Source organism: Melopsittacus undulatus, chromosome 9, assembly GCF_012275295.1.
Source record: "Melopsittacus undulatus isolate bMelUnd1 chromosome 9, bMelUnd1.mat.Z, whole genome shotgun sequence".
Taxonomy (NCBI): domain Eukaryota; kingdom Metazoa; phylum Chordata; class Aves; order Psittaciformes; family Psittaculidae; genus Melopsittacus; species Melopsittacus undulatus.
The window spans coordinates 34,159,552-34,183,821 of record NC_047535.1 but is presented as its reverse complement, the minus strand read 5'-3'; the positions used below and the strand labels follow the sequence as shown (position 1 = coordinate 34,183,821).

The 24,270-nt window shown below is 39.4% G+C and overlaps 1 protein-coding gene across 2 annotated transcripts; it reads left to right on the top strand.

Moving 5' to 3' along the window:
- Positions 1 to 450: 450 nt before the first annotated feature.
- CRBN (cereblon) lies at positions 451 to 22,804 on the top strand. 2 transcript variants are annotated; one of them, XM_034066420.1, is made up of 11 exons: positions 451 to 538; positions 3,583 to 3,695; positions 3,861 to 4,063; positions 4,942 to 5,091; positions 8,267 to 8,429; positions 13,685 to 13,747; positions 14,474 to 14,558; positions 15,493 to 15,608; positions 18,586 to 18,650; positions 20,182 to 20,313; positions 21,606 to 22,804. In XM_034066420.1, exons 1-11 carry the CDS (start codon positions 472 to 474, stop codon positions 21,787 to 21,789), a joined length of 1,341 nt encoding a protein of 446 aa, XP_033922311.1. In that variant the 5' UTR covers positions 451 to 471; the 3' UTR covers positions 21,790 to 22,804. The 2 variants fall into 2 exon arrangements, with proteins under 2 accessions (XP_033922311.1, XP_033922312.1); XM_034066421.1 differs by having other exon boundaries at positions 462 to 538; positions 3,586 to 3,695.
- Positions 22,805 to 24,270: the final 1,466 nt, after the last annotated feature.

Here is a 24,270-nt window from a genome sequence, read left to right as displayed (position 1 = left end):
GGGAAGAACTTCTGCTTTATGTCTATGTAATCTAAACCTCCCCTCTGCCAGTTTAAAGCCATTCCCTCTTGTCCTCTCCCTACATGCCCTTGTAGAAAGTTCCTTTGCAGCTTTCTTGTTGGCCCCTTTAAGTACTAAACCGATTGCCTCCGCGGTTTCTGATTGAAGCCGTCTGCCGGAAAGCTGACCCGTCATGGATCCCTCTGCATCCATCCCCTCTCCAAGAGCCCACAGACACGAAGCGCTTCAGGCAGACGCGGCGGGTGCCACCCTGAGAGCCTCTGACAGACCCGGACCCTCCGCGGAGAGGAACCTCGGCCTTGTCGCCGCTGTCCCCGGCACCCCGAGCCTGCAGCCCCCACGCTCACCGGGAGGCGCCGCTAGAGGCCACCGGGGTCCTGCGCTGGCTCCTCCTCCCGCCGCCTCCCCCAGCGCCGGCGGCTTCCCAGGCTCCTCTCCGGGTAAACAACGATGGCCGCCGAGGAAGGAGGTGGCGAGCCCCATAACAACATGGGGAACCACCTACAGCTGGTGTCCGGTAATGACCGCGGCCAGCGGGGGGAGCCGGGGGGTTCCGGGCCGAGCCATGGGAGGAGGCTCCGGGCGTGAGGCGCTGAGCTGCGGCTCGGCTGGCGGGGAGGGGATGGGCCGCGGTGTATGCGTGGGATCGGGAGAAAGGGGAAGCGGGGGGAGCCTTAGGAGCGGGTGGGAGGCCATGTGGGGCCTGGGAGAGGGAGCGGGCGGGCGGAGCGGGGCCGAGGAGGGCGCGGGGCTGGAGCGGGCGATCTCCGGGCCTGCGGGTGGATGGTGCGCGGTGTAGCCGGGCCCGGAGCCGCAGCCTTCCCACGGGCACTGGTGTGGCACGTTGGTGCTTGCAAGGGACTGAGTCGTGATCCTGCGGTGAGAGGAGAGAGGCTCGGTCAGGGGCCCGTGGGGTGAAGCGCGCTGTGGGGTTCCCAGCGAAGCGGGCACACGCAGACGGTCTCTGGGAATGACCCCTGTAAAATGAAACAAAGTCTGAGGAAAGCGTTAAACGTCAGTTGTTTTAGGAAGTGTCCGCTCGATGTAAATGCCCTCTAGTGCCGTTACTAAGCAGGGTAGCAAGAGGTGCTGTGCAAAGGGCTTGAGAGCAGTGTTGGGTTCCACACACTGTCCAGGCACCTGCAGTATTTATCCTGGAGTTTGCAGACCGGCATGATTCCTCATACGGAATCCTATTGCATAATAACATGCGGTTTTAGTCGGTCTGCAAAAAATACTGTTTCAGCATAACTTACAGGAGAATGTAGCAGTAAGTCCCGCCAGTAACCACTGCAGTTTCCTATAGCAGGAGTTCTATCAGTATTTTATGCCTGTATATTTAAAATAATATGGAAGTATTTGCTGAATATTTTAGGAAATAAAGCCTTACTATTTGCTGCCCTGTTCCTGCTGGGGCTTGGGGGGGGGGGGGGGGACGGAAGCTATTGGTGTTGTTTTTTTAAATGCAGTTCATAATTCCTCATTTCTGCACAGAGGTGTTGAGAACAGGTTTGATAGTGTTAGTGCACCAGCAAACGCCTTACCTGTCAGAGAAGTGAGCCTTGTCATGCAGGGTGCCGTCAGCTCTTGCCTTTCCCTTATTTCCCTTGTGAACTGGAGGTGTTGCTAACCTTGAAAAAGAAGAAGAATATCATCATTAATAAAAGTATAAGGGTGTAAACAATGCAGTTTCTGTTGCCTTCCGTCTGCTGCTCTGTGGGGTGGTGGAGGAGCGGAGTGAAGATGGGTTTTGACGTTCGCGTGGTGCTGCTGCAGTAAAATGAGTCATCGTTCCTCTCTGCCACCACACAGCAGCTAGTGTGTGGTTTTGGCAAGAGTGAGCAGAAGTTTGCAGGGCACAGTTCTTAATCAACTGCTGCTAATTCCTTCTGGGTTCATTAAAAGGGGTGACAGGGCCTCTCTCTAGGAGGCTGTTAAAACTGCTGATGATTGATGCAACTTGATGAGAGTACATACAAACCAGAACATAGTTTAAGTCAGCTTCCCTTCACCAGCCTGCACTGCTGCTCCAGAACCAAACAGAAACTTCATAATTTCCCTTCATCAAACTAAGCAAACTACTGTCCATTTTGTATGTCTTAAGCATTTGTTGCTCATTTATGGTTATAAAACTAAATGTAAGGGAGGAGAGATTTAATATAGAAATGGAGTATTTTTTATAGTAATTAGGATGATGATGTCTTATTGCTTTAAGTTATGTAATTAGGTAAAACACTAAAGAGAGTCTGTAACCTCCTTTTTTGTCATGCTGGGTCATTTCCTCTTGAGATAAATACAATATAGGATGGGTCTGTGACATTTGTGTGCCGTGCCATGCCTCCTGCAGAAGGTTCTGTAAACTGTGCGTTAGTAAACACCAAAGTGAGGTGAAGCAGAACGAAGACCATTGGCTAAGCATTTTGTACAGAGTACATTTAAGAAATGTGTCTTAATGCTGAAGAGGGAAAGAAAAGGTTCTCCAAAACCAGCTTATGTCTTCTTCATTGTTCTCTTGTCCTCCCACACTCAGAAATAGTAAGATCTCGTTGAAGGAGGTTAGTGATAGTACCCCTATTTCTGAAGGAAGGCTTGGTGTTAGAATCTTGCAGATTGGTTTGCAAAGATTCTGATAACACTGATTATAGATATAGCATGAGGTATAAATACTGTTTGTGGAAATAGGATCAAATAGTGCAGTTAGAAATGTGTGATCACTGCATTTGTTTTGGGTGAGTATTTGCATGCATACATTGTATGTTAATGCACAGAACTGGCAGTGAAAACAGCATTTTTTAGAGATAATTACATTTTTTACTGGCTAGGAATTTTCATTTCTTTTAAAATGTCTATAAAGATATATACAGATAGGTGTGCTATATATGTTTCCAAGATAAAGCGTACTGAGAATTTAAGTGTTCTGTTGTCTGAAAGCAATTTTAGGATTGACACCAGGAAGTGAGGAATGTAGGAAATCTTAAGTATTACTTTGTTCCTGAAACCCCTTGCAGTCATTTGCTTTCCTAGTAGTTGCCTTTGCTGGGTTTGTGCATGTGCTGAGGATTGTGTGTATGTGTTTGGTATACACACAGGAGAGACTGACAGCAGTGAATTAGTCTAAAATACCAGCAGGAGTCTTTGCGTGAATATAGAGGTTCAGGTTGCTTTTAACTTGCTTGCAATATGTGATGCAGTTACAGTGTTCAGGTTTGTACTACTCCAAACACTGTATTGTATCCTACAGTAAATTAAGTTATCTGGCATCCTGGTGTATAGACAGAAGATTAGAATTGAGATTAAGAAGTGCTACAGCAGTGAAAATGTGACCTGACAGATTTTGTTTAGTGTTTTCCTCCAAGAAAAATTGGTATTTTGCCTTTCAAAATCAGCCTTTCTTCAGCTTTCCAAGAAAATTGCTCTTCAGCCTTTCAGGCTTAGAAATGCGAAAGCTGTTTCCCTGTGAAAGGCTGTAGCCTGGGAATATGTGATGCATTTCTTTGGTTCTGTTTTTTCTTAGTCTTTGCTGATTGATTTCTGAACAATATTCTCTATGTCCTTAATCAGCAGAGAGTGAGGAGGAGGATGACAATGAAATGGAAGTTGAAGATCAAGATAGTAAAGAAGCTGAGAAGCGAAACGTCATTAATTTTGATACCAGTTTGCCAACATCACATATGGTATGTATTTTATATATAGTCCATTAAATACATCTTGAAGAAGTTTTGATTGATTGTATGTAATTCTACTGTAATATCCTCAAGACAAAGACCTAGTTTTATTTTATCCTTGTAAATCACCAAAACCTCTTGTACTGCTCTTGTTTCCTTCCTTACTGTTCTCAGTATTTAGGTTCTGATATGGAAGAGTTTCATGGAAGGACAGTGCATGATGATGACAGCTGTCAGGTGATTCCAGTGCTGCCCCATGTGATGGTGATGTTGATTCCTGGACAGACCTTACCTCTTCAGCTTTTTCACCCTCAAGAGGTTAGCATGGTGCGGAATTTAATTCAGAAAGACAGAACGTTTGCTGTTCTTGCATACAGGTAAAATACACGAGTGGGTTTACTGATGCTATGTAGCATGTATTTTTAGCACAATTTCTTTGGATACTAAATGAAAAGCAGATGGTTGCATTAGTTCCATGGTGAATAATAGAAGCTGTGTTTTTGAAATCGACAAAACTTGTCTTCCAGTTTGTAATGAAAACTTTCCCAGTTTTCATGTTATTCTGCTTGACAGTATCATGTGTTTGTGTAGAGAAACAGTAAGAGTTTATTTGCTTTCCTTGTTCAATTTCAGTAACTCCTTGAATGTGCTGCTCCCTCTTGCTTATTGAATAAGTCTTGATCTGAAATGTAAAACTCACATTCTTGTTTTGACAACTGCATTGTTGTAAAGGTGTATTTGCTTGCTTTGTATGTAAATTAACAAGCCCAGACAGGAGTTTCATGACAGAGTTGAGAGACATGAGTTTATAGAAAAGTGGAACAGATAAAGGCTAATCTGTGCCAAAAGAAGGGAATGTTTCTCCCTCTCCCCCCAGCAATTTACTATGGTTTAATTATGTAGGAAGTGGAAGCAGTTATTTTTAAAGTCAATGTAAAGAATTTTGGTACTTTCAGTATCTGTATTTGAAATGCAGATACATTGACAATCTCCGTGTTCCCAGAATTTCACCTCTAGACTCTAAAATAAAACCAAGCCGAATGGTAAACCCCTCTCCCCCCCCCCTCCCCCCCCCCAATAAAATATTAGAATCTGCTTTTAAAATGAAAAACTAATGCTTGTGATTAGTTATTTCACCAAATTTACTTTTTTGGTAAGACTAATTGTGTACAGTCAGTGCGGGTAAACTAACTGAAATCTAAGTGAACAGTGCTGTTCAGAGGGTAGGTAACCTCCTTAATTCTGTTACTTCTAGTAACGTACATGAAAGAGAAGCTCATTTTGGAACCACAGCAGAAATATATGCCTACAGAGAAGAGCAGGAATATGGAATTGAAACAGTCAAAGTGAAAGCAATAGGAAGACAAAGGTTCAAGGTGCTTGAAATGAGAACCCAATCGGATGGGTAAGAAAATTACGTATTTAATTCTACATACTGCAAATCTTGTTTCACCAAAACATTTACATTTTACTGCAGGTGCATCTGTGCTTCCAGTAACGCAATTGGCTAATTGCTGTAGGTATGAAATGAATGCATGATCAGTAGCTTCTCTGGTTATTAAGGACTTCTGACATTTCCTGTTCCAAGGCTCATGTTTTAGTTGTTAATAATTTTGCTATAAAATCCTCCAAAACATATCTACCTGTAATTTGATTTGGTGCGTGTGAGAATATACCTGTCAAAATTACTTAATTTCTGAAAATTAGGTCAGGAAAAAGATGTTGATTGGCCAGCATTAGAAGTTCTAAAGCTTTGTTCCAAAATCTCTCACATCCCTTTTCCAAACCAGATGTGAAATGAGAGGATACGATATCAAGTGTGTGCTTTCTCCTGTCTTGTGGAAAGCGTCACTGATAGTGACCAGATTCTGTTCCTTTGAAAAACTAACTTTACTTTTCTGAAAGGAGACCTTTCTAGAGGTGGTCTGCATTTAACATGTTCCACTTCTGAACTTTATATGTAATTGCAGCTTTGAAAGGCTGCAGGCAAGTGTCTGACACAACAGTTAATACCATACTTGTCTATTTTTGTACTTTGATCTTTAACTACTGAGCCTTGACAGCATGCAGAAGGATTCAGCTCTATGATGTAGATACGGAGGGGACAGTAGCTGTGCCGATAGGGATGGTGGTTTTCATGAGAAGTTTCCCATGAAAGGGGAACACAAAAGTCTGGTAATAACAGTGGAGAAACAAGTTGCTTCTTTTATTTTTTTTCCTGTGTAAAACATAAAAGCACACCAAGATGTGCAGATAAATATTTGATTATGAAAATAGGTTCTTGATTTTTGCTGCCGGCAATCAGCCCATCGCTTTCAGTTTCTCAAATACTAAATCTTGTTTATTTTAACTGTTGTCCCAGTTTAGTACATCCTTAACTTCAGCAAGTCTTACCTCTTCCTTTCTGATAGTTCACTGATTCTTTGCTGCTAGAAATATGCTGCTTCTACTGTTACTGGCTGACAGTTTTCATGTCAAACACACTCAAATAAGCTCTGATAGAGTTCTCTTCTGTCTTGTAATCCTGTTGTTTTCCATATTCCAGTGTGGTACCTGTGATACTTAAAGCTCCTTTTCTAGCCAGTTCTTACCGTATTATGTAATTTACACCTTTATCCATTTACGAACTGACTAAGATGTTTAGCATTTAGTGAAGAGTATGCTGAGTCTTCTGTCATTTTCATGTTCTTGACATTATCCTTTGCACCATGAATTTCATCGTGAGCTGCTTCTGCCAGTGTCACTGTCCAGAGATGTATGCTCCAGAAACTGGTCCTGTGAGCATGTGACATTTCTTAACACAATTGCTAGAGGTTTTGTAATCTTTTCTGCAGGGCCTCTAACACCCTACTCCAGATCTGTGAATATGCAGCTCATCATCTCACTTCTGCTATTGCTTGGTATAGAGGCATTGCTTAGTGGCGTAGTGCTTTTATGGGAGGGGGTTGGAGCTAGATGATCTTAAGTCCTTTCCAAGCCTAACCATTCTATGATTCTGTAGGAACAGCCCAAATTCAGTGTTTTTGTATGCTTCTATGACATGAAGCTGTAGAAATGAAGAATAGCTACTTGCTATTTCTCACTATCTAACATTTACTTACAAATAACATCCTTCAAATTTTACATCTTAGATAAACCATTTCTTGAACACAAGATGGCAGTACTTGGATGACTACAGTAACAGCAGCATTATTGAGAGTTCAGTATCCAGAATCAGCTAAGATGTACAGTGATGTTGTTGTGCTGTTAAAGGATTTTATTATGATGATTTTATATCAATTGACTAGCAGAGTTCACTTTTACACAGCACATTCACAAGGTTCATTCATAAATATGAATTCTTAAATGTATGAAATAAAGGGGATGAGAATAATTTTAGGCTGAGAGCTCAGTTGTTCAGCCTGGAGAAAAGAAGGCTCCAGGAAGACCTTCGAGCAGCTCCTAGTGCCTAGAGGGGCTGACAAGACAGCTTGGAGAAGGACTTTTAGGTAAAAATCATTTCTGATAAAGAGGGGAGAATACTGAGCTTCTTAGCAAGGAGAAAATTTCTGGGGTTCTTGGTGTTCCAAATTACTAAGTGCTTACTATAAAACATCATTTTGAAGTCTACAGTAAGTTAACAAAGTTTACTGTAGTCCGTGTAAGTAAAACAGGATGTTTGTAATTGCATGCATCTCAGCATTTCAGGATTTCTGATGCATAATACTGTTAAAATGTGAAGTCCTTCCTGCTAGACAGGATTTTAGGAGCCACATAACTGTTGCTGAACTCTTTGTGGAATAGGTGACCTGATTGATGCTAGGATATTAAAAGATGATCAGAGTCTATATCCTATTTCTGCTGATTTTGAACCCTAGCTAAGCACATAAGCTTTTGTGGTTTGAAGATAGCAAACTGCATTTCAGCTAAACTTCCTTTCTGAGGATTTGATATGTAGTTGCTGACTGTTAGTTTATACCAAAAGTAACTTGAGGAGACAAAACTCTAAATGCACAATGCTGAGATAGTAAAATATTCTGCTGGGTTGCCACTGCCTATCTCTCTTCAATCTGTCCACCACAATCATGACAGATATCTAGTGCTCTGAAATAAAGATGGCCCATTGTATCTCATGGAAAAGGTGGCTATCTGTGAGAGGGGATGAAAAAAACTAGCAAAGAAACTTCTGCTGAAAAAGTTAAAGCAGTGATCTTTGTAGAGTTCTGTCTGCCAGCGCAGAAAATACATGGACATCAGCTAATTCTGCTTTTTAAAGGAGAAGTAAAATAGGGATTGCTTCTGTCTTCAATTTATATAGACCAAAGTGCAGTCATCACAGTGGCTTTAATAATTTAGCCAAGTGTGTGAGATTATCTGTGTTCTGGAAGAGTATGTGTTTGGTTTGCTACAGATGTGCTGAATGTTCGTTAAGGTAATTTGGTTTACATTAGCATGGCTTTAAAAATCTGTTTAAATGAATTGCTGCTGAAATTCTATACTACTACATAATAATCACTCTATTACACAAGCATATGGTTTTAAAATCCATTTTTTTCAACTCTTGTACAAGTGTGTATATCTTGTCTCTTTACCTTTTTCAGAATCCAGCAGGCTAAAGTACAAATACTACCTGAGCGAGTGCTGCCTTCAACAATGGCAGCAGTACAACTGCAGTCTCTCAGCCGATGCCATATATTTCCATCTTCGAAACCTACAGCATGGCAGGACCGAGCTATACAGCAATGGTGGCAGAAATACCAAAAGGTTAGAATCTGGTTGTGGGGATCTTGGTTTTGCTGTTTTGATGCTGTTTTGACAAGCAGTATGAAAGTCCATCTGTTCATCTGTAGAGGAGGTTGCACAGCTGGGATGCTAGATGCCAACCTCCCGCTTTTGTTGTATATTGTGTGATTGTTTATCAGCCATCAGTAGTGGGGAAATATGTGTTCTGTATTTTGAGCTCTCTCTTTTTTTTAATTACAGTACCATTAGATTAATATTATCACATAATCCTGTAATACTAGAATATTTTTTTATGTAATCAAACACCTCAGAGTTCCGGTTCATAAAGCTTGTAGATAATGAAGTGTTGCTGGAAAAAACAGTAAGTTTGTAGGATTTAATTTTTAGGCAGGTTAAAGAAGCATCTTAGCTTTTACAGACTTTGCTTTGACAATGAAAGTACTGGTAATCGGTGTTGACAGAGCCAGTGCTCTTGCCTTGTATTTGTCATCATAATGGTTTGGATTTGATAGTAAGAAGGCTTTAGTGACTTCTGTTAACTGTTTGATTTGGGTAAAAGAGGTGTTTAAACAGCGGAGGTGGTTTAGAGGTGACTCCTAAATTTCAGTGATGAAAGAAAAGACCTGCGATGCCTTAGTTATTTGGAAACAGAATTCCATTTGCTAATTTTGCTTTAAAACCTCCATCTGTTAAAGGTTTGACTTTTGTACCTGCAGTTACATGTCTGTAGAAAACATGGGTCTGTGTTACAATGACAGACTCAAGGGGTTTTTAACCCTGTCAAATATTCCCACCCAGCTGGTTGTTAGCTAACAACTAGGCTGTACTTTCTAGTTTTGAGCATACTTTATGTTGCACGTTCATCTTGTAAATTATCATGTAACATCTGAAGTTCTTTTGAGCTTAGCCATTACCTTTGTCAGATCACAGCACTTCCATACAATCCATTTATCCTGGCCAGCTGCACATGTATTTCTAAATCTGGTTTTTGATTTATTAGAATTTTTTTTAACACACTTACCTTATGGAATACTTAATATGTAATCCCCCTTATTCCACTTCCCCCTTTTTTTTCTTAACTGAATTTATAAACTTCCTTAAGTCTGGTTGTGGTACTAAATGTGGTAAGATAGGAAGGGGTCATAGAAATCAGATTTTTTTCATGAACTCTACATATGCTGACATAGTAGTTATTAGTGGAAGATGGTGCTTTTACACACAGAGTGGGTGAATTAGCAGTTCTGTAGTCTTACTTGTTTTATTTCCTAGAGCTTTTTCAATAAATATGCAGACATTGCACTTCTTTTGTGAGCTTCCAGAATTTTATTTACTTGACTCTGGTTAAAACATAAAAAAGTAGGGGAGAAATACTCATTATCAAGATGTTGGTATTGTCGTTAGGGAATTGCCTTGTACTTTCCTGTTTTGCTTCACTGGCACAAATTCTGCCTTGCTTGTTTACAGTGTTTCTGTATCGCTGCAGCTGTGGCAGTACTTGGAATCAGGAGGGAATTCACACTAAGATCGTAGGGCAGGATTTTCAAGAGTCCTAAGTGGCTGGTGGCAGGCCTAAGCTACAAACTTGTGCATTGCTCAGGAGAATAATAAGGTGTGATTTGTGCTAGAGACAGCTGTGCTGTTTAAAAGGTGCTAAAAGATGCCTTTATACAAGTGAATGTGCACTTTTGCCAGTATACAGCCTTTTCCTTTAGGAGTCTGAAATAAAAACGTACTGTTGAAAGGATAATTTTGCTGGAATAAATTATGTTTCCCCATAATAAACACCATGCTAGAGTAGCATCCTAGCATAGTTATACCAGCAAAACCTTTAAGGGTAAACCTAGCTCATCCTCAGGCACAGTGCAGGCTTTTCAAAGACCAGCTATCATTAATAGTGGACAGATCCACATGATAAGGTTAATGGGCCAGGAGTTGGCACTGGGGTCGGTAGGAGAGGATGTGGTGAAACAGGCGCTTTTGTAACTACTAAAATTGTGGCTTATGAATTTATTTATATAGCTTTTTATTACTCAACCCACAGTTTCCATCAGTTGTATATAAAAGGAAAGATACCTTGAAGTCTTCTGTGTCAGCAGAGATCTTTGGAACTACCTCCAGAAATTAGTATAGAATCCTAGTAACTCCCCTTGTCAGATGCAGTTAAGGTTTGGAGTTGGGTTTTTAATGCAGTGGATTTGAACTTCTTCTCCCTCCCCCCCCCCAAAAAAAAGTAAAAACAACCAACCAAACCATTAATAAGAACTATTGATTCTCAGAGTTCTTGAACAAGTTCATTTATGAGCTAGCAGCCCAGAAACACTGTGCTTGGGGAGGGGGGGAGTAATCCCTTTCCAAGACTGGTTCTGTCAGATGATACCTGAAATGCAGTACTCTCAATGTAAGATCATGTTTTATGGACTGAGATGCAGATCCAAAGAAGGGCCATTGTCTGTTGAACTCTTGTCCTGTCAGTAGAACTGACTGTTCACAGTATGTTAGGCTGTACCTCTGTTTACTAATATAATGAGAAACATCAAAAAGTGGAGGTTGTGTTTTAAGAATGGTTTCTGCTCCATACAAGAGCTGACCTTGTGTCAGCTGTTACAGAAAATATATTTGCTAATTGAAACAGTAACTTCAGTTTCAGTGTTCCAGAATTCTTTCTTCAAAGTACCATTCATTTGCTGTGGATTTAAGTATTGCCTGTTTTTTCTCATTTGTGAAATAAGGATGAGTGACCTCAAAGGGAAAATGAAGTTTTAATTTGTAAATATTTACAGTACAGTTTTGTAAGGCACTGTGGTTATGTAGTGTACATTGTTTTAGATTTCTGTTAACTGAAACCATTAAATTTAAGTGTATAAAGTCACTGTAGAGAAGTAAGCAAATTCCCTTACACTGCTGGAAATCTGGTAGTTAAGGAATGCAGTAAGGATCTAGGGTTTCTTGTCTGCAGGATAAGCACAAGCTGAAGACTTTTTAGAAGTGATATTGGCGGCCATGTGTATTGTGTTCCTCCAGATCTGCTCTGTAGTCTTGTACAGATGTTTTTGTACACAATTCAAGTGAACATTTTAGTCATGTTCCCAGTGAAGTATGGTACATGAGCATGGGCACCTTCTATTTTAATTTTAAAACAAAATCATTCATTAAGGAATAGTTATGAGATCTTCAGGGGAAAATTTTCACCCCTGTTATTTTTACTTTCCTCCTCCACATTCGTTTCTTACTGAGTGCTCCATTTGGGTCTGAATCTTTTTCATAGGATGTTGTTAAATAGATATTGTACAATATTTGCTCACTGTCTGTGGATAATCATAATAAGGTTGTTTAATAGTTTTCCAGTAGGCTGGTTATAAGTATTGATGTTCAGTAAGCGTTTTTGAAAATGTGGTATCCATTAAGAATACAGCCCAGAGAGTGGAGAGCAATATGAGATTAAACATCAAGACTGCCCAAGTTTTCTTAGCCAGTAATTGTTCTTCTGTGAGGAAGCGTCCTCCAGAACTCCTAACTTGTGTGGTGGTATTTCTACTTATGTTTTTAACTGATTAGATTTCCATTTAAAAAATACCATCATATATGTCCTTTACATTTATATATGTCAGCTTAAAATACCCGATATGTTTGTTGACATCATGTACCTGGACTTGTGCAAAGCGTTCGAAACTGTCCCACATGACATCCTTGTCTCTAAATTGGAGAGACATCAATTTGATAGGTGGACCACTCGGTGGGTAAAGAACTGGCTGGATGTCTGCATGCAAAGAGTTGTGGTCAATGGCTCAATGTCCAGCTGGAGACCAGTAACGAGTGGTGTCCCTCAGGGGTCGGTGTTGGGACTGATCTTGTTAAACATCGTTGTTGGTGACATGGACAGAGGGATTGAGTGTGCCCTCAGCAAGTTTGCCAATGACACCAAGCTGTGTGGTTCTGTTGATACGCTGGAGGGAAGGAATGCCATTGAGAGGGACCTTGACACACTTGTGAGGTGGGCTGATGCCAACCTCATGAAGTTTAACCATACCAAGTGCAAGGTCTTACACCTGGGTCGGAGCAATCCCAGGCACAGCTACAGGTTGGACAGAGAAGAGATTCAGAGCAGTCCTGCAGAGAAGGACTTGGGGGTGTTGGTTGATGAGAAAATGAACATGAGCTGGCTTCAGTGTGTGCTTGCAGCCCAGAAAGCCAACCGTATCCTGGGCTGCATCAAAAGGAGCGTGACCAGCAGGTCGAAGGAGGTGATCCTGCCCCTCTACTCTGCTCTCGTGAGACCTCACTTGGAGTATTGTGTGGAGTGCTGGTGTCCTCAACATAAAAAGGACATGGTACTGTTGGAACATGTCCAGAGGAGGCCACGAGGATGATCAGGGGACTGGAGCACCTCCCATATGAAGACAGGCTGAGAAAGTTGGGGCTGTTCAGCCTGGAGAAGAGAAGGCTGCGTGGAGACCTCATAGCAGCCTTTCAGTATATGAAGGGGGCCTACAGGGATGCTGGGGATGGACTCTTCATTAGGGACTGTAGTGATAGGACAAGGGGTAAAGGGTTAAAACTTAAACAGGAAGTTTAGATTGGATGTAAGGAAAAAGTTCTTCACTGTGAGGGTGGTGAGGCACTGGAATGGGTTGCCCAGGGAGGTTGTGAATGCTCCATCTGTGGTGGTTGGTGTTCAAGGCCAGTTTGGACAGAGCCTTGGGTGACATGGTTTAGTGTGAGGTGTCCCTGCCCATGGCCAGGAGGTTGGAACCTGATGATCTTAAGGTCCTTTCCAATCCTAACTATTCTATGATTCTATGATACGACCTATTAATCTCTTTTTTTAATTTTATTTACTTACGCATTTGACTGATTTGATATAAATAGTTTAATCGCCCCCATGTGGTGGTTTGCTGTGGTTGCTAAAGTAGCAACGGTGGAGAGTAAGGAACAGATGCACTATCTAATAATACTTGAATTTTCTGAACTGTCTAAATTTTAGATAGATGCTCTTTTGAAAGGCATAATTTCTTATTACTAGACATTAGGAATACTTGTAATGGTGAGTTAGGTTTTCTGGGGAAATACATTTATTGTCATTCTTGCACAGAAGCCTTAGCTCTCAATGCATTTGAAATGTGGTTTGGAAGCTTCATATTGAAGTACTGGTCTTGATGGTGATAATGTATGGTATCTTTAAATAATCAGGTGTCTCTTCTCTGGTTTATTATTTGAACAAGAACTGTCCCTAACATCTGCTAATCTGAAAGAATAAATATTTGTGGTTTTGGTTTTAGAGGAAGTTCCGCTGTGCAAGTTTGACATCTTGGCCTCCCTGGCTCTACTCTCTATATGATGCTGTAAGTTCACCCTGTGTATTACCAGATAATCTACTGTTAGTTTTGTATGTTTTAATATGTAATTATGGGATAATATAAAAACTTTAATTTTGTTGGGTTATAAGTTACATTTTAAAGAAATGTATAGCTTTCAGTTTGCTGTGAAAGGAGCAGGAACAGCTGCTCTTGTGTATTGTTCCCTTGTGCTGGAGTATGTGTCTAGGGTGGATGACAGAGGTTCAGGTTCCTGCTGTGTTGTCTCAGAGTCAGTCCTCTGTCCCATGTGTTCCAGGTGAGTGTTCCAACCAGCAGGGTGCTGGATAGTCTCAGGTCTGTCTTTCTTGTTGAAGTTGCTTTACTCCTTAAGAAGTACTTATTTCTTTATATACACACACATATATAAGTGTATTAGTACATGAGGTACTTGGTGTAAGAGAGGCAGAAGTAGGGAGGAGGCTAGCACCTCATCTTGTTTATACAGTCTAGAATTTGAGCAGTTGTCTCCTTATCTCAAATGAGACTTATAACTGTCATGGGCCATTGGTTCATTTTGTCCTCTTTCCCATCCTCATTTGCTCTTAGTTTAAAACATGTAGATACAAAATGAGTGTGTCATTATTGTAAATGTTAACAGCTAATGTCCACCTAGGGAAAATAGCTTACTCTACATTTTGCTTCCTTTTTTTTTTTTTCCTAAGAAAACAGAAATATCTATGTATTTAAATTAGGCTTTTCTTCTAACAAAAGGAAACCTTGATGGAAAGAGTCAAGAGGCAGCTACATGAATGGGATGAAAATCTTAAAGATGAATCTCTTCCAACAAACCCAATAGGTATGATGTTGTTGAGCTGATGAACTCATATCTGGGGTTTGGGTGTTTTCTTAAGTTCTTAAGAAAACAAGGCTTAGATAATTACCTTCTGTTGTTAGTCCACCCCTCGCTTCCACTTTCCAATGAATTTTGATAGTTGACTTTGACAGAAGGATGATGGAGGTTTTAAGGACATGAACATCCTCCAACTGTGCCACAACATGTTCAGTATAAGAAGTACAACTCTTATTGTGCTCCATGGTGGGAGGAATGTGATATGTTTCATAAGGAAAGCCAAAAGCATACTAGCTTTTTTAAATTATTATTACATAACTCTAAGTGTTAGTATGTAGAATCTCTTTGTTCTTTTTTCTTATTCCCTCTTACATAACATGGGGGAAAATAGCACCAGTAACCTAATCACAAAAAAGCTGGGTTACATTTGCATGCTTCATTGGGGTTTTTCTCTCTGCAGGTCTCTAGGATCTAGTAAGACAGAAATTTCAGTTGAAGTCTTCCTAAGGTGAAAAGCATTCACTCCTGTGTAGGCTCTCAACTGCTTAATGAACGGCCTTCAGTTAAAGTCAGATAAGAACCAAATGCAGGATGTGCAAGCATAAAGAAAACCATTGGTGTTTGGAAATCTCAGTAATTCACTGCCAAAGTGGAAGTCTGTATCAATGTTCTCTGGGGTCTGTTCTGGTTTTAATATACGTTACCTTACCAACATTGTTCAGTCTCCATCAGTGGTGATCTGGATTAGACAAATATCATAGAAGATGATTTATGATGTGCATGATCCAGCCTTAGGGCAAAAGGATGTACTGAGATGACCTCTAAAAGTCTATTACAAACATAAGTTTTAGCACTCTGTCTGTAACCGAGCAGAAGTTGTAGGGTTTATTGATTTATTTCTCTCTTTAATTCTAACAGCCTGCTCTTTTCTCATTTCTAGATTTTTCTTACAGAGTTGCTGCATGCTTGCCGATTGATGATGCATTGCGTATACAGTTGCTTAAAATAGGTAGTGCTGTTCAGCGACTCCGGTGTGAATTAGATATTATGAACAAAGTGAGTATTTTTTCTTTACTTGTCATTAAATTATTCTCACAAAAAAAAGGAGTGACTGTTATAATGTATAACAAAAATGTATGAGATTCCTAAATTATAGTTCTAGATAGTGAATTTTGGGTGTTCTTTTATTTCTTTCATCTGCTTTAAAAGTTTGCTGTAGAAGGAAAATGCTCTCTCTCAATACTACATGTTTGGCAGCAAGCAAGAAGCATATAATAATATTTGCTTTTGTTAGAAACCCTATTTCAACACCTCACAGCACTTCTTTAGCCAAGAGATGGTGCTAGAAGTCCAGCATTTCTCATAACCATCTTACGAACATCACAACCTCGTATTGTTCATAACCTTATGAACATCATAACAGCACAAAACACTGCGATCAAGTAGCATTGTGCCATGAAAATTTGTGGGTTTTGTAACAAAAGATAAATCTTTGTAGTATTGAGCTACTGAATATATGCAAATCTAAGTATTGGACTGAATGGATTTTTGCAAGACATTTATCATCTTTTTATGCAATACCTTTTTAAGATGTTTGAAAACTTGTCTTCTCTTCTCAATAATGATACCTACTGTAAGTAATGTTATATATTATAACTGATAATGCAACTAAGTATCAGTCAACCTCATGTTGAATCCGACTGTTCTGGGAACAGCATTTACAGCAGTCTCCCACAGCAGTTCAGGTGGTTGTTCTCTTTCCAAAGAGAAAACGCTGAAAAGAGCCATTGGTGTAAAAACAACTTCGAACTGTAAAGTTGTTTATGTGTTTAGTAGTGATAACTGGAATATTTACTATTCAATTCTTGAAAGGAGAGATAAATTAGTATTTTGTTAATACATTCACCTTGCAAAGAATAACTGTATACATCCTGATTGTATACATCCCGATCCTCACCTTGCTGGTTGTAACCTTGCTGGGGATAAAAGCAGTGTCTTAAAAAAAACAGTGTAACACTGTTGTGTTTGTCTACTTGATCTGAGCAGTGGAAATTTTGCCTCTTTGCCTGTTTCTGGGGCAGAGAGAACCAGAATAACATTTTAGTACTGTTCGTCTTCCCAGAGTTCATGCACCAAAATTCTAAAAGGGAATATACGGAAAAAAGGAAACAGAAAACGTTTCTCCCAAATTCTGAGGCAAAAATGGACAGGATTTTACATGAAGCTGTGTGATCAGATTAAGTTTCATTGTATTTCTTGCATCAGAAACTCTGAAAATACTGTGATATTCAGGTACTGCTAAGGGCTGTTCATGTTCAGTAGATTGCATATTTTCTACAAATCCCAAAGAGACAAGAGTACTTAGGTTACCTTCATAAGATAAAGTTAATTTTTTAGCTTACACCACAAAGGCGTTTTTCATCAACACGTGACATTTTATTCTGTAAACATAGAATCATAGAATAGTTAGGGTTGGGAAGGACCTTAAGATCATATATTAGCATCAGAATGGTAAATGCATTCTGGTTTCTTTACCATTTTTAGCAACAGTTATTTTGCCCAAATCCACTTGTTTTAAGCCACAGTTCTTTAATGAGAAGGGGCGCTCTGACAACAAAGCATATATTTTGGTTTACTTGAGAAGGCTGGACTTAACACATTTCTTTGTCCAGAATGTATTTGACAGTGATACAGCTGATGGTGAGACCTAATCCATTTCCTTTTGTCTCTTATATCAGTGAATTGCTACCTTTAATAGCTTTTCCTGTTATTAAAGACAGTTAACTGTGCTTATTTTTAAAGGAATGTACATCACATAAAGGTGTAATACTTATTTGAATTCTGCTTGACAGTGCTAATTGTAGGAGTTAGATAGGATTAGAAACAGAGGGGTGAGATGAAGTAGCTGACTAAATAGGATACTGAGGGATATATGAGCATTAGATTATAATCTGTGAGTGTGGGTAATTTAAAAGAGTGAGTGATAGTAAGTGTTAAAGGTCCCTGGCAGAACAGAAAGGCCAAGTGAGCTTTAAGAAGAGAACTGGCGCATGATAAATCCTATCTGTATAGTATAGCAATTTTCCCTATCAGTCTCCAAGATGAGTAGACTGTGTTGACATTGTGGGACAGAACCAAGGTCACCTGCAGAAAAGGAGCTGGAGGAAGTTGAAATGCAGCAACAAGCCCAGAACATCTGTATAGAGGAAAGGAGAGAGAAGAGACTGACGTAAGCCAGTGTAGTATCACATGGAGATTGCAGGAGTTGGAACTCAGGGATACTCAAAAGCACAAGCTGTGATTTGTGGCTTTAAAAGGATGTACACTCACACAGAGACTTACCCAGGTGAAGATCTTGGTTCCAAAATATAGTGGTTAATTTCTGGGGTAATTTCACATGCATTACCAGTAAAAAGAGGTAGGAGTAATGCACCTCCTGAAAATGAATGGTTATGTTCTACTGAGCTTATTTAAGTGCTTATTTTCTGGGCAATGTCAGTGATGAATTGTTTTGTTCTACTATCTAGAAATTGTAGAAGATAGATTAATCAGTTACAATCTTTAAGAGAGATCAATATGTCTCATATTTTTCATGAGGAAATTAAAACCATTGATCTACAGTACTCTCAAATTTTAGAAAGACCTAGTGATTGCATTTGTACTCATCTACCTTTTCTGGGTGATATTTTAGAAGAGCAAAAGGTTTTTTTCTGAATTAGCTTTTCAAGACCTGAGAAAGTTGACTCATTTATTGCCTTTGTGTAGTCAGATCCTCTTCTGTGTGTGGATTTTTTGAGGGACAGAGGAGTATACAAAAATTGGTTTGTCTTTTAGATAACAATGTTTACCATAACTAAGTAAAATGCATAGAAAAAAGGTATCCTTTGATAGAAAACATAAGTGACTGCTGTCCAGATAAAGAATTGATACAAAGTCTGTTCTGAGGAATGGGGGAGAAATTTTCATTATTTGCTGCTGTGCTGCCAAGCCTCTGCAAATGAATGAAATTACCCTCTTTGTTTTCCTTTTCAAGTGTACATCTCTCTGTTGTAAGCAATGCCAAGATACAGAAATAACTACCAAGAATGAAATATTCAGGTGAGTGTGTTGCTCTTAATCTTTGGAAGGTTTTTGATCAGAAACATTGACACAGGAAAACAGATTAGGTTATGTCTTGTAACTGCTGTGTTTTCCATGGCTCTAATAAAATGTCAGTAAATATTTATAGGGCATTTTCTTTATAAAACAAAACAGATTACTTTGGTGTTTTTTAATAAAAAGGTTGTAAATCTGAGCATCACCATGTATATTGTAACAGAAGTTAGTGTGGAAGGAAAGCCATGTTATGCCACTTACTCGAACACTTTGCCACTGAAGAATTATGCACTCTGTGTTGAGTTTTGAAATACAGATATTTTACACAGTGGTTTTAGTCCTATTATTTCTGAATAAAGTTTGTGACATCCCAAATTTTATTTCTCAATGCTTCATCCTGATTTCTGTATGTCAAAAGGCCTCAACAGATTAAAATGCACCTATCGGGTGGTATAGATAGATAGGCTCCCAGGATGTTGTCATCTCAGGAAATTGCCTATTTGTGTTATTAAACACTGTGATACCATTCTTTATTTTAAGAATATAGGGTTTAATGCTAGTAGCTCCCCTAGGCAGTATGTACCCGTAATATATTTGACCTATACAATATCTTTCATGTTCAACAATGATAAGACTGTATACATTTTCCAGATAATTGCTGCTTCTGGCAGTCTTGACACTTTTAATCTTGAGTAACTAACATCTGTCTGTGATCTGTGATAATGAAGGTTAAAAGATGTTTTGATTTACAAAGCAAGACTCCCCACAGTTTTATCAGTGTGATAAGAAGCTGATGTGGTAATTAAAAGCCATCTCATATCTTCTAATCAAATAATGGATTCCAGAAACTATGATTCCTGCTATGTCAATACCGTGTACTTTAACAGAAGAATGTTGAGAATGAGTGAACATTTTTGCTTACTTTCAAAGTGAGATTTAAAAGTAGCAACATAGATGTTAGTTGGTTTTATTGGAAGTTGCAATTCAAAAGCACCAAGAAAAAATTTGAGTCTATCATGTACTCTTTTATACCAAGCAGTAGGTTTGTGAGGGAAAGATCAATAAGGGCCTTAAATTAGGTAGTTTCCATAGCATCCCCCAAGTGACTTGTCACCTTTAACATACAGCTGGGTGAGGTTCGTCTGAGTACAAGAAAGTTTACTCCCAGTAATACCCTTTTAAGTATCTTCTTTTCTGAAATAGAGACTTAAAAAGTAGAAACTTTAGGTAAACAGGAAAAAAAAAGCCTTTAGGTAACAGGAATAATTTATTGTCAGAGAGGAATGTATGACTGGACACTGAAATTTGTGCAATATTAACAAAATTTGACCAATTGTATTCTACATGAGTATCTATTTTCTTTCAATTTTTAATAATATAATAAAAGGTGCTTCTCTTCCTACAGCCTAAAGTGGTTCTTTTGCTGTGGAAGATAGTTTTGAGCATGGTTGGCAGTTCTTCCTCTGTTTCCATTTGACAGCCTTTGTTTTTTGTTTCTTCCTTGACTTCTGACAAAATTAATTGTCTGTTGTAGTTTATCCTTGTGTGGACCCATGGCAGCATACGTGAATCCTCATGGGTACATCCATGAAACCCTCACTGTATATAAAGCCTGCAACTTGAATCTTAGTGGACGACCATCGACAGAGCACAGTTGGTTTCCTGGGTAATAAAGTTAAAAGAAATTTTATAAGTAAATGACAGAAATTTGGTTGTAAATGTGTTCCTGTGATAGTGGAATAGTGAATACATAGGTTTTGAAACATAGAACATCAGGGGGGTTGGAACTAGATGATCTTGAGGTCCTTTCCAATCCTAACTATTATGTGATTCTATGATTCTATGATTTTACTCATATGAAATAAAGGAAAGTAAATTTAGACTTCTTCAAAATACAGAATAAACTGGAAAATTCAGATAGAAGGTTTTCAGAAGTTTTTTTAATCTTTTAAAAATAGAGAAGTCTGAAGATGCTGTTTGGGAGTTTGTGTATAGTTTTGTGTAAGCTACAACCAAAATCACTGTTGTTTTCACACAGCTTTCTTTGATCATAAGGTAAATAAAGTACAAATTAAAAACAGAATATATAAATGCAGTTATTCTGCTGAAATACTTTTTTTAGATCTAGAAACTGAATAAATGTTACATGAGTTTAATTTACTGACATTTATATTAATCTGATTACCTTTGATATTTGTTTAATTAGCCTGGCTGTCTGAAGCAGTAGCAGCATTGACTGTCAAGATGTAAAAGATTGCCTAATAATGACAGGTCTTGCATCAAAATGTCACTCCTCTCTTGTAGCTTAAATTTAATCTGTGGCTAGATGAGCTTTCTTTATGTGCTCATTCAAAAGTTGGAATATTTAACTCTTAAAAATACATGAAATGTCCAACTCTGAACTTCAGTTTCACAAAAAACACTCTTAAATATATTTTCACCAAATCATTTTTCTGTGTGGTCATTTCTGTGTTAGAGTGTTGAAAATAGTTCTGTCCCTTTGGCTATTTCCTCTTCTAAAGCAGCAGAGATGAATATGTTGCTGTATGTGTAGCTAGTCCAAGGTTCTTGGCTGATGCTTGTACACAGTTACTCTTCTGTTTTCTTGTGTTGATTATGGTTTGTGTTTCAGTTTTTCTGGATTGGAATCACAGAATAGTTAGGGTTGGAAAGGACCTTAAGATCATCTAGTTCCAACCCCCCTGCCATTGAGTAATGACTTGGAGAGTGTGTGTCATACCTGTCCCTCTTTAAGGCTCCCTGAAGAAAACCTGTGGCTTATAATATCTGGAGTTATTTTTTCTCATCCTGATGTGTTTTCTAAGCTCTTTTCTTCCTTGAGTCCCAGAATTTCTTTGAAAACCCAGCTTGACACTAGTGTTACCTTCTTACCTGATGGGTGAACTGTGTTCTGGTGTTTTACATGCTAGCATCAACCTTTTGTTTTGTTTTTGATAGGTATGCCTGGACTATAGCCCAGTGCAGGATCTGTGGGAGCCATATGGGCTGGAAGTTCACAGCTACTAAAAAGGATATGTCACCTCAGAAATTCTGGGGATTGACACGATCTGCTCTCCTGCCTCGGATTCCAGAAGCGGATGAAGACTCTGGCCACGATAGATCACCATTACTCTGCCTGTAATCCAGTAGTCTGCTTTGAAGATGAACAGGCAGTAGTCTGTCTCTTAAATGTGTCTGCTCAGTTCTGCTTCTGATGCTTACTTAACCCAAGAACACACACCCACACACAGAAGAACAACCAACCAAGCAGGCTCACTATATTTGGGTTTGGTGTGCATCCACCTTACTGTTGTTCCAGACACACTGAGAACTGAAGGCTGAATCTTAAAAATGTCAGATGAGAAGAGGAGGTGGTATGGGACACCAAGAAATCTATGTGATCTCTCTGGACTGAACTGAGACTGAACTTTATTCTTATTTATGGCACTGCAGAAAATGTGTACTGCTATCAATTTGCAGTGAAAGAAGGTGGGGGGGAACAAAAATGACAAATAGAGTATAATTTATGCAATATATGTATGAAGGTAGATGCCAGTTACTTGCTGCAGAGTGTTTTCCATAATATACTTTAAAATGTTTTAGCTGGAGAATCCCTGTTTCTAACTGTGGAGTACTTCAAATTTTATGCTTTTGCTGTTTCTCAGATAGTTTCTGAATAACTGTTGAAGAGAGTACAGCACTGAAGTATCTCAGTGTGAGAACGGTGTGGGAACATCAGTGGCAGTGCTGAAACTGGCAAATGCAAGAGTTTCTGCTGCCTGCAGTGCAGGATGCCCTTTGGAAGGAAGCAGTGTGAAGTATTTGGTCCTTACAAGTTGTCTGATCTATTTAGTCTATTTGACTTTAGAAGTCTTTAAAATTTTATACAGAGTGTACAGGTCAGTCCCAGAGCATAAACTACGTTGTCATTTACTGTTCAGTGTGCTTACATTTACTTTTCAAAATGATCTCTGTGAAGAATAGCTTCCCAGCAAACATATCCGAGGTTCTGTGCAGTACTTGCTGAAATACGTGGCAAGGAGAAGGCAACATAGGATTTTTCATTTTACACTTCCATATCATAAGGTAAAATTTAACATTATCACCCTTACCTGACACAGAGCAAATGTTTTTAAATAAAACAGAAGTTAAAGGCAGTTTGGGGAGAGGGTGTGTGTGTTTTGTGTTGGGGTTTTTTGGGTTGCTGGTTTTTTTGGTCTGAAGTGCTGTCTGTGCTACAGAAATCAGGTGCCAAAAAGGGGCAGCTTTTGCCATTGATTTACTGGGGATATTTTTCCCCTCACAGTGCACTTTGGTGATGGAATCTGCAGATCTCTTCAGTATGTTTGTGTACATAACACACTTGGTTTTCTTTTGAAGCTTTATCATTCGCTCTGTTTCTTCACACTAAATCTTGGAGAACTTGTTAAGTATGACAAGGAGCTACTGAAGATGTAAGACTGCAGCCACCAGTTGCTCCCTCTCAGTCGTGCCCCTGCACCACACGTATGTAGTAGCATGGACAGATTACTTCAGGGAAAGGCCGGGTCAGAGCTCTGTGGGGCAAGGAGTGGATTTCAGTGGCAGTGGGTACCTGCTGCAGCGCAGCTGAAAAGATGCCCTGTGCAAAAAGGTGAGGGATGCTGAGAGGCTGGTGGGGTTGTTGATCATGCTAGGTATGTAGAGACTAATGATTGTGTAACTCAGGTGTAGTTCTTTGAAGCCTTCTACCTCTGTGCTTCTGAGATAACTTTTGTTCTCTCCATAGATGTCTTTAGTGCTGTATTTATGTGCAGTGCTCTGACTTGCCAGTGAACTGTGAGAAGCAATACTTCTGTGAATATAATTCTAACAAATAGGGGATGAATGGTGGTTCATTTTTGTCAAGAAAACGTTCTGTGGATTGTGTTTCTGTAACAAGCTTTCAAAAGGCTGAAATGATAAGCACTAGTGTGAGAGTGAGACTGTGAAACCTCTGTACTTGCATAACCACTGAAATCATACTTAGCTTTCCCCTCACACCCTGCACATGTACATACTTTACATGCAACATGCATGTGTGTGCCCACAGACACACAGCTGCAGGCTTGGCTTATTTTGTCCCCTCAAAGATACATGGTATCTGTTGTTCCCATTCCGCTCATCAGGGCTTGGTGGTGGCAAAAGGTTTGAGGGTGTTTAGAGTCTCTTCTGCCATTTGATGCAAGTGCTCACTGAGGGTATGGTGTGTAAGGGTTTCAGAATGATTTTCAGAGCTATCCCTGAACTTCATAAGGTCTTTGGGATTTTGGTTGAATCTTTTGGATTGCCTCAACTACAAATAGCATTGTGTTGGCAATGTTTGAATACAAAATAGGTGTATTTTTTGGTATTGTGTGTATATAGACAAATGTAAACTAATATAATCAAGTGAGATAAGTCAGGAGTAAATTTAGCACTAATTTCATTTTACTGATGATGATGTTCCATCTGCCTAACCTTCTGTGTAATGTTTGCCATTTCAAAGTCCATGACACTTTCCAGGTTGAAAACAAGTGTGATGCTGGTTGCTGCGAAGCTGATGAGTCCTGATGAGTTCACCATAGTGAAGCTGGCTGTTGCGGTGCTACATGTGTAGGGATGC

Coding starts and splice junctions, on each gene's coding strand:
- CRBN (XM_034066420.1), top strand. CDS start 472: ATGGCCGCCGAGGAAGGAGGTGGCGAGCCCCATAACAACATGGGGAAC. Junction 539..3,582: donor CCACCTACAGCTGGTGTCCG/GTAATGACCGCG, acceptor GTCCTTAATCAG/CAGAGAGTGAGGAGGAGGAT. Junction 20,314..21,605: donor GAGCACAGTTGGTTTCCTGG/GTAATAAAGTTA, acceptor TGTTTTTGATAG/GTATGCCTGGACTATAGCCC.